At 33.9% G+C, this 10426-nt stretch overlaps 2 protein-coding genes across 2 annotated transcripts in view; one reads left to right on the forward strand and one right to left on the reverse strand.

Moving 5' to 3' along the window:
* Positions 1-10426, reverse strand: part of LOC107672404 (para-nitrobenzyl esterase-like) — an 18149-nt gene that overhangs the window by 3398 nt on the left and 4325 nt on the right. The window contains exons 5-6 of the mRNA XM_016465613.1: positions 963-1159; positions 487-692 (exon numbers count right to left, since the gene is read on the reverse strand). Coding sequence (XP_016321099.1) covers positions 487-692; positions 963-1159 — 403 coding nt within the window. The remainder of the gene's footprint in view (positions 1-486; positions 693-962; positions 1160-10426) is intronic.
* On the forward strand, positions 5590-8061 carry LOC107669867 (intelectin-like). The gene is made up of 8 exons (XM_016462328.1): positions 5590-5891; positions 6042-6129; positions 6244-6378; positions 6458-6705; positions 6841-6999; positions 7119-7239; positions 7416-7519; positions 7681-8061. Exons 2-8 carry the CDS (start codon positions 6045-6047, stop codon positions 7831-7833), a joined length of 1005 nt encoding a protein of 334 aa, XP_016317814.1. The 5' UTR covers positions 5590-5891; positions 6042-6044; the 3' UTR covers positions 7834-8061.

Genomic DNA, 10426 nt, shown 5'->3' on the forward strand with positions numbered 1-10426 from the left:
CAAAGGAGGGGTTTGGAAAAATGAATCGTTGAGCGAATCGTTTTGAGTCGTTGAGCAAGTAAGGTAAAAAGAAATGCATATTATAAGACAATGAAAGCGTTTTTTGACCTTGCATGCATGTCAACCTGTTGTTGGGGACTCCCAAACCCAAAATATGAACCTTTCATTACCCATAATAGGGGCACTTTAAATATGTTTTTATTAAATACACATTTATATAGGTGGCATTTCAAACAATGATTATAAATATCATGTTTCTACAAATAATCCATATGTTTTATATTACAATATTTTTTTAAAGTATATTTCTTTGAATTTCATTCATTTAATTCAAATCCAGATTATAACTCTGCATCCTGCTTGCTAATTCAATTCAAATTCATGAACTTTAAAGACATTCTCAAATCAATTCTGAATGGCGCACAATCCTGACAGTTTTTTTTTTATTTTACAACCGATAGCTAAAAAACGAACAAAGCAGGTTACCTAAAATCAGTCTCCTGTTCAGTTGTCCCAACCACAAATGGGACATCGTTATAGGTTCCGTCTCCACCCTTCTCCCAGGTCTCGAACGGAGGAGCTTTGAGAACGTAGTTGTCAATTACTGCAACTGGGCCAAGAAAAACACCTTTGACTGGAAGATCGGTTAATTCATCGGCTGCAAATGCTGGGTACTGCTGCCACGGGATTGCCTGAGTCAGATACAAATCACTGACATTAATTCAACCACAGACCCATTTCTGATGTATTACTAACATTTAGAGAAATTAAACCTCATCGGCAGATTTTCATTGGGAATTCATTGAGCGTTTGGCGAGATCTGGCAGCCGGTCAAGGTTTGATGATTTATCAAAGAGAGTTTACGGACGAAGGGGCCAATAGGTTGAGGCTGTTGTTAGTCAGCCGTGACTCTGCTGCTGCCTTGCTGTGGAAGGTTACAAGCTCGGCCATACATTTCTCACCTGAAGGACTTGAGCGATGTGTAGTCCTCTCAGGCAGATGGCGTTCTTGCAGCCAGTTCTCCTCAGGAATTCTAAGTTGTCCTTTTCTGCTGACTCCAGGGAAGCATTATACACATACGAGCCACTCATGTCAATCGCGCGATGAAACAGTCCTTTGGCTAGTGGAGACATCATCAAAGTCCAAACCGAAGTTCCTCCTTATGATCACACAGGGAGAGAAATACACATTAATATATATTAATAAGACTAACCCTTGTGAAAAAGAAGTGTGCTTAATTATATTGAATGGCACTTGTAGTACATCCAGACAATATATTATCATATTAATGAAATAAAGGCCACCTAAAGCCTTGTTCAGACTGTCAGCCCAAATCCGATTATTTGTGTGTCCGACTGGAATCTGATTGAAATGTTTTACTGTGTATCGCAACTGTTCAGATTGGATTTGTGTGTCCCGTGGCGCTCTTTCATTTTACTCAACGACGTTGCATTGGTATGCCTACACTAACAGCAAAACAGTTTGCAATATAGATGTTGTCTTACAACATGACAACATGTTGCCATCGTGCTGGATTATATAACGTCTTCTGTGCTCCGCTGGTCTCAAAACTCAAAGAGGTGCACAGATCAGCTCTATATTGCCATTTTCCACTTGACTTGCACTTCACAACAACACAACCTTGTTTCTACAAAGACATGCAGTGTGTTTTCTACAAACAATGTCTGACGTGTTTGCATTTTACGTGGCATGAGTAACTGACATAGGCAAAGAAGTTACGCAAAATCCGATCTGAGCGGACAGACTGACTGAAACAGATTTTCAGAAATGCGATTTGAATAGTTTTTTTTTTTTTGCCATTCACACTTGTGAAATATGATTGGATTTTTATCGCATATATGCACAAAAATCGGATTTGGACTGACAGTCTGAACAAGGCTTAGGTGTACTTAAAGAGTGTACACTTTCATGACTATGTTTCTTAACACACTTAAGTACACTTTTAAAAAGTGCACTATGTAATAATGGCAAATTAAAGTTTTATTTTTTTAAATCATTATGTTTAAAAATCTTTGGTTACACAATATTTTACGGTGTCCTTGTTACAGTGTAATTATGCCTTTAGGTACCGAGTAATATTAATTAACTACATGTACTTACTATATGGTTAGGGGTAAGTATTAGTGTTTGGCTTAGTGTTACTTGCATGTCATTATGCATAATTTATTGTTATTATAATAGTACGTACATGTAACAAGGACACCTTAAAATAAAGTGTTACCAAATCTTTTGTTGTGTTTAAAGTACATTTATATTGATGTGTTTACAAACATACTCAAGCACATGTACTTCATTATAATTTTTACTGTAGTGATAATACATTTACATAATACAGGTATCTAATTTAAATGTCCTGTGTGCAACTACATCATTGTAAATGTGTATTTACAAATATATTTAAATACATGACATACAAGTTTCAGTACAAATGACATTAAAGTATAATTTATGTTTACCATAAATGCGTGTCAGTACATTCAGCAGTACAATTGAACCATATTTAAAAAACTATAGAATTATGAAATTACATATAAAGATGTACTTAAGCCCTACTTAAATGGGTCAAGAATAGTACTCTTAAGTTCAATTGCATTTAATACAAATTTAAACCATAATACATTTTTCATTTGTTAATAACATGTAATTAAGTGTCTAAAAACCTCACATTCAGTTCACACTTACATATATTCTTAGATAGTTCAAACTTACATAAAGTATATATATTACTTATAAATATATTACATAATAAATATATTAAAGTACATTATTTCCATAATATGTACTCTTTTTTTTTATTATATAAATGATATTATATATAAATTTTTTTCACAAGGGAAGGTTTCAGACACAAACATTAGCAAATTTATTTTGCTGGCCATATAGACAGGTTACAGCATAGCAGATGCACAGCAAATAGAGTTTTGGTGCTGATTTATGGCATACATTATTATAAAACATGTTTAGCAAATGTTTGCAGATATGGGTGTGTAAAACTCTGCAAATGAACCTTTCGGTTGATAGGTAGTGCTTTGTTTATTCTCCACGATTTGCTTGCTATTAATCTTCTTTTTTGATAACCTTAACACAATCAGTCACGTTGTCTTGTGAGGGAATGAATTATTAAGTCATGGGAACAAATTCTTAATCCATGGCTATGGTATCTTTTATGTTTTCCCCTGTATGTCATGTCTGTGGCTCTGTATCTAAATTGCCAAATACACACAAAATATGTAAAATTGTCAAAATGTCTTGAGTGAACATAACCAGTTGAGAGAAAATCAGATATATGTCAGTTAGGGGTGTAATGATACACGTATTTGTATTGAACCGTTTGGTATGAGGCTTTCGGTTCGGTACGCATTACAAACCGAACGATTCGTTGGAGTAATCCTATTACATTTGTGAAAAAAAGAGCTTAAAGTGTGTGAAATATAATGTACTCCAGGTTGTGACGGTGAGGTAGTTCGCTAGAGTTTTCCCTCTTTTCCTCGCTTGTAAATACTTGTGCGCATTTTACTTTCACTTTCGAACTAGCGGCATTTTGGCGTCAATTGATTGAATTGACAACAACAAAACAGTACGACAAACTCACTTACATTAAACATAGAATGTTTAATTTATTAACAAAACGAATACAAATACACCATGCTATAGGCCTAATATAAAATAACAAATAACTTACACAAAGTTTAAATATAAGACGCTGAAATTCAGCAAACACGGTGGAACCAAATAAATAAGAAACAAATGTTAAAAATGCTTCCAAAATCATCTGGGATAAACGGCAAAAGTCATAAAATATTTTTAAGATCATATGATACTAGTTTTAATAAATAAAACTAGTTTTAAATCAAGGAAATTTGTCTGGCATTTCTTTGTTTTTGCTGTATCGAAAAAATACGGAACCGTGTGTCGTATCGAACCGAAGCGTGGATTTTGTGAACCGTTACACCCCTAATGTCAGTATATTGCACCTGTGCATTAGGTCTTAAAGTGACAGCAGAATAACATACCTGCTGCTATCTGTGCCATTAATGTGAATCAAACAGCTCACTATTCTTGACTGAATAACCTTTTTGTAGCTTTAATAAGAATAACTGCGTATTTAATTCATACAGTGAAGACTGCAATGTTCCCTCCTAAGCTGCGCGCGTGTGCGGCTGCTCACTTCTTATGTTGGGACCGTGTAGAATAAATAATATGCCACACACAGGACAGACACAAAAATTAGTTGGGAAAGCCATTTGATCGAATTCTACCCCGCGTCCCAATGTTCATACTATCCATCCTAAATAGTATGTGAATAAGTGTGTCCCAAAGCATAGCATGTTGAAAAGAGTATGCCAAAAGTCCACGGATGGTCTACCGTTTCAGATAGATTTTTGAAGTGTGGATCCGTGCACACTCTAATGGCGCCCACAATCCATTGTGATGTCACACAATGGTGAAACAGAAGAGAAAATTTCATGGAGTTTGATTTTAGTATAATGTAAGCGATGAATGACCTTGAATTGTATCAACTGATGTCTGCTGTTGACTAAATGACTAAATAAATAAAAATAAATAAACATAAAGGTCCTTAATAGAACTTCTTCTCCTTTCAAACAAAATAGGTTTTGTCAGACCATAGGGGTTAAAAAGAATGATTGTATTGTATACACAGAGGTCTCTGGCAGGGACAGGACTTTTCTTATACTTGATTTAAAATTTTGATTGAATTTTTCAACACAAAACTTAGCTTATTCACTAATGCTAATGCTAGTTAATAAGGTCCCAGCCAGGCTTGTCTCCATTTGCACCCATAAGGGAAAATCAGGGGTCAGATTTCCCGGTGCTCTCTTCTCCCAGTATATTAAAGCCTTAACATTGGTAGCCCAGTAATAGTGTTTAAATACTGGCAGACCCAGACCACCCACAGACCTGGGCTTTTGTAGATGAATTTTAGATATCTGATGCTCCAAACATAAGACAAAATTATAGAATCCAGTTCCTTAAAAAAGGCAGACATAAGAAAAATTTGAGGATTTTGACAAACATCTAGAATCTAGGAAGAGAAACCACTTGTACTGAGTTTATACGTCTGATCATAGATAAAGGCAAGATTTTCCAATTCTCTTTATTACATTCGAGTTTTGAAAGAAACTTGACAGACAAAATTCAACTTAATTTTGGGCCTTTAATTGTCAGTCTGAGATATACAAAGTGGTCCCTAACTATTTTGAATGGAATATTTTCCAAAAAGTCAGGTATTTGAGTACATCAATTATTCAGCCTCATATTATTCTAATCCTGTATGAAAGAAAAAAAAGATAAATGTCTGGTTTTTTTTGTCCATACAATAGAAGTCAATGGTAACCAAAATGGTTCTGTTACAAACATTCTTCAAAATATCATATTTGTAGCATCCTAGCTCAAAATCAGTACATTGTTGTCAAATGTCCATTTCTGTGAGACACAATGCAATATTGACATTGTTAACTGCATTTGCAGTATATTCAATAATATATATTGTTATTGGTTTCTGTCCTATTTTATTTATGAATTTATTTAATTAAATTTAAGGCCTTGACCCCACCAAAACATTCAATGTGGGCAATGGACTAGATTTGTCCAAGGTCGAATGATACTAAGCGGAACGCGGAAAATAAAATACAGGCTGCCCAAAAAAAAAACCCAATGTAGTACCCAAACACACTTTTGGCTTTGGCTCAAGTACACTTCCTCATTCCATGTCCCGCTTATGCTCCCAAGTAGGTATAAGTATCCTGAGCGAATATGTCTGAGCTTTATTTTCAGACTCAGCCAGAAGCCAGAAGCCAAAAACCTCAACAGTGCTTGCCAGCTTGGAGGAGAGAAGACAAGAAACAAACGTAAGAGTTGTTGCACCACAAAAATTACATTTTAAAATATACGTAGCCTATATGCTTTTAGTAAGCAGTCTTTCACAGAAACATGGAACCAATAACATTAATTTCAGCTTTGAGTGTAATTGTGAAGAACTTTTCTCAATGTGTTTGCAGACTATGGTTCTTACATCAATGTTTTTAGGGATCCTTTTCAATCTCTCACTGAATTTATGGCTCTGTGAGGCTGCAAGTGTGATCATTTGTAAGTCATATATGTAAACATTTGTTTGGATTGAAATGTATTTATTTTAAAGCATTGAAAATTACATTCTGTATCACAATACATTCCACTAAGTCTTTATGTCTCACGTTGTAGTGGATCAAGAAGAAGTACCATATGTCAAAACCGGTGATACCAAGGCCAAACTTGAGGATGCAATACTTCAGGGCAGAATTAAACAAGCTGCTCGAAGCTGCAAGGAACTGCATGAAAAGTATCAGGTTTATGATGGTACGCTCATTTTATGTTAATATTTGAACTTAAGTAACAACTGCGTTTAAGCGACTCAGGAATGCTTCTGTTCATGCAGATGGTCTATATTATCTGAACTCATCAAGAGGAGTCCTTTACCAGACGTTCTGTGATATGACCACTGCTAGTGGCGGCTGGACGCTGGTTGCCAGTGTTCATGAAAACAACATGTACGGAAAGTGTACTCTTGGTGATCGCTGGTCTAATCAGCAGGGCAGTGACCCAAACCGGCCTGATGGTGAGGGGACATGGGAGAACACAGTCACATTCGGAACAGCAGAGTCCTCTACAAGTGATGATTATAAGGTATTTTTATTACATTTATGGTTTTACAACCCTAGTTAAATAGGAGCAACATAAAGGACACTGAGACACTAGACAGACAATGAAAAGATGTTCATGTAGAATTTGAAATGACAGTCTGTTTCCTTTATGTCACAGAACCCTGGATACTATGACATTGCGGCACAAGATGTGTCTGTGTGGCATGTTCCTAATAATATTGATTTGGAACAGTGGTCCGCTACCTCCATCCTGCGATACCACACTGAAAATCACTTCTTAAACCTCTACGGAGGAAACCTTTTCTATTTATTCAAGGTAAGATGAACTTGGATACTAGTTTATAGAGTTTGAAACACTCACAAAAATATAGTAAAAGATTACAATTTTGTGAAATTACAAAAATACTGAATTTTTTTTCATCTCCATTTTCCTAGAAATTCCCTGTGAGGTTTGGATTAGGGGCATGCATCACTGATAATGGACCTGCTATTCCAATAGTGTATGATACCGGAAATGTGGATTACAACAAAAATTTGTATGGTCCCAGTTCAAGACGTATGTCAAATTCTCTTGAGCCAGTATTTTTCAAATTTTTTAAAGAAAGTAGCTACATCTGTGCTTTATTCAGTGATGGTGTGCATTTTACAAGGCATCTTTGTTGAGATTCAATCAGTTTAATGAATGAAAGCCATTTCATACTGTATGTTATATATTTTCTGCATTTTTACCAGAAATATCTACGCCTGGATTCATCGCATTCAGAGTCTTTAATTATGAAAGGGCAGCCATGGCTCTTTGTTCAGGTGTCAAACCAACCGGCTGTCACACTGAACATGTGAGTTAACAAAATATTCTGGATTTAAATCGATGTCTATGGACAGCATTTGTGACATGCTGTTAATCACCACATAATGCATTGATAGTAATACATTTACAATGGAAATAAAGTGTCTGTAGGTGTGTTTCGTTGTTTGTAATGTACTCATATTGTTGCAGTTCTGTATTGGTGGAGGTGGACACTTTCCTGAGGCCGTCCCTAGACAGTGTGGGGACTTTACGAGCTTTGATTGGGATGGCTATGGTACTAATATAGGATGGAGTGCTTCCAAAGAGATAACCGAGGCAGCTGTGCTTCTCTTTTATCGCTGACATTCTGATCAATCTATAATCGCCAGCTTCCTTCCCTTCTTCTTTCTGAGATATTCCACATTGATTAACACTTGAATGTTACATACTCAATTATTTGCTCAAATGTGTTTCTTTACTATATATATATTCTATACTATACACATACATATGGCAACTGAATTGTAACTGAAAAAATCAGATTAGCCATTTATTGAGCTTCTGCTAGTTCATATTTTACACCTCCTCTCAATGTTCATGGGTGTCTTGGGTTCATGGGTTTCAACTGTTCAAAATTGGAAAAATAAATATATTATATTCAAATAAAACCAGTGAATTATCAATACTACTACTTTTTTTTTTTTGCCAACCTGTGAAGGGCTGGCAAAATCAATAATGGAGCTAATAATACTGGAATATCTTACATCTAAGACTTTTTTTTGTAGTATAAAAATACATTTTAAATTATCTGGACCCTGCAGGTGCAAACATTATGTTGTTTGACTTCCATCAATTTGAGAACTTGTACACCAACCACATAATGCCAGTATGCAGAAATAGGACTTTTCCCTTTGTTTTTTTTGATTTGTTAAAAAATACATATGGTTAAAAAACACACTTTGTTAAGCTGGTCTCACAATAGAAAAGAGTGCTATGCTAATAAAAAGTCTCAGTGGTGTTCGTATAAAAGATAGCAATAATGCAAAAATAGGTTTTTAGACTTTTGATTCATTGTCCTTTATTTTTTTCATAGTAAACCCTATTGGAGTAACCATTTTGAGAATATTAACTGGAAAGTGACATGGACCTATAATAAAAAAATACTGTGTCAACAACAAAGTTAGTGAAATATACATTAAAATCATACACTTCATTTATGTTCAATTATTTTGGAGTGATGTTGATGAAATCCACTATATTTGAAATGCTAAGTGGGATAACATTTCTGAAAATAGATTATTAGATAAATAGGTTATTTTTCTATTTTTATAAGAATGATGCAGTTAAGAGTCATATCTTTATTTTAAATCTTATAAATGTGCTTGACAAGTGGTCCAAAAGGGTGAAATAGATTTATTTAAAAACATTACACATACTTTCAAGCTTTAAAGCTATTAGAAGAACTATGAACATTCACAAAGGCTTAAATTTCTCTTTCCAATGGCATACTCTTTTCAACATGCCATGCTCTGGGACACACTCATTCTAATCTTATATACTATGTAGGATGGATAGTATGAACATTGGCACGCAGAGTAGAATTCAATCAAATGGCTTGGAGGGCACAGTTTATTTCATTTGAATCTTTGTTCTATTGCATGCATTTGTTCTGTTGCTTGTTACAGACTTGTGTTTTTTTTGATTTGTTAAAAAATACATATGGTTAAAAAACACACTTTGTTAAGCTGGTCTCACAATAGAAAGAGTGCTATGCTAATAAAAAGTCTCAGTGGTGTTCGTATAAAAGATAGCAATAATGCAAAAATAGGTTTTTAGACTTTTGATTCATTGTCCTTTATTTTTTTCATAGTAAACCCTATTGGAGTAACCATTTTGAGAATATTAACTGGAAAGTGACATGGACCTATAATAAAAAAATACTGTGTCAACAACAAAGTTAGTGAAATATACATTAAAATCATACACTTCATTTATGTTCAATTATTTTGGAGTGATGTTGATGAAATCCACTATATTTGAAATGCTAAGTGGGATAACATTTCTGAAAATAGATTATTAGATAAATAGGTTATTTTTCTATTTTTATAAGAATGATGCAGTTAAGAGTCATATCTTTATTTTAAATCTTATAAATGTGCTTGACAAGTGGTCCAAAAGGGTGAAATAGATTTATTTAAAAACATTACACATACTTTCAAGCTTTAAAGCTATTAGAAGAACTATGAACATTCACAAAGGCTTAAATTTCTCTTTCCAATGGCATACTCTTTTCAACATGCCATGCTCTGGGACACACTCATTCTAATCTTATATACTATGTAGGATGGATAGTATGAACATTGGCACGCAGAGTAGAATTCAATCAAATGGCTTGGAGGGCACAGTTTATTTCATTTGAATCTTTGTTCTATTGCATGCATTTGTTCTGTTGCTTGTTACAGACTTGTTTACTCGCATTCAGTAAGCTTGAAAACTTTTTACTTAGATTATTTATGGCTAGTATTAATTTTTGCTGTGATATCAAAATTGGTGTCAGTAAAAAAAAAAAAAAAAAACATATTTCCTGCAAAAATAACTGTATTGTGATATAAATCATTATTGTGAAATAAAATTACTCATATTGTGATACGAGATTTTGGTCATATCACCCACCCACATCAACATATGATATAATTAAATTAGTGCTGTCAAACGATTAATCGCATCCAAAATAAAAGTTGTTATTTACATAATATATGTGTGTACTATGTACATTTATTATGTTTATATAAATACGCACACATACAGTATATAATTAGAAAATATTTACATGTATATATTTATATTCATATCATTTATATTATATATAAATATATTAAAAATATAAACATAACATATTTTTCTTAAATATATACATGCATGTGTGTGTATTTATATATACATAATAAATATACAC

Source organism: Sinocyclocheilus anshuiensis, unplaced genomic scaffold (genome assembly GCF_001515605.1).
Source record: "Sinocyclocheilus anshuiensis isolate Anshui unplaced genomic scaffold, SAMN03320099.WGS_v1.1 scaffold297, whole genome shotgun sequence".
Lineage (NCBI taxonomy): Eukaryota > Metazoa > Chordata > Actinopteri > Cypriniformes > Cyprinidae > Sinocyclocheilus > Sinocyclocheilus anshuiensis.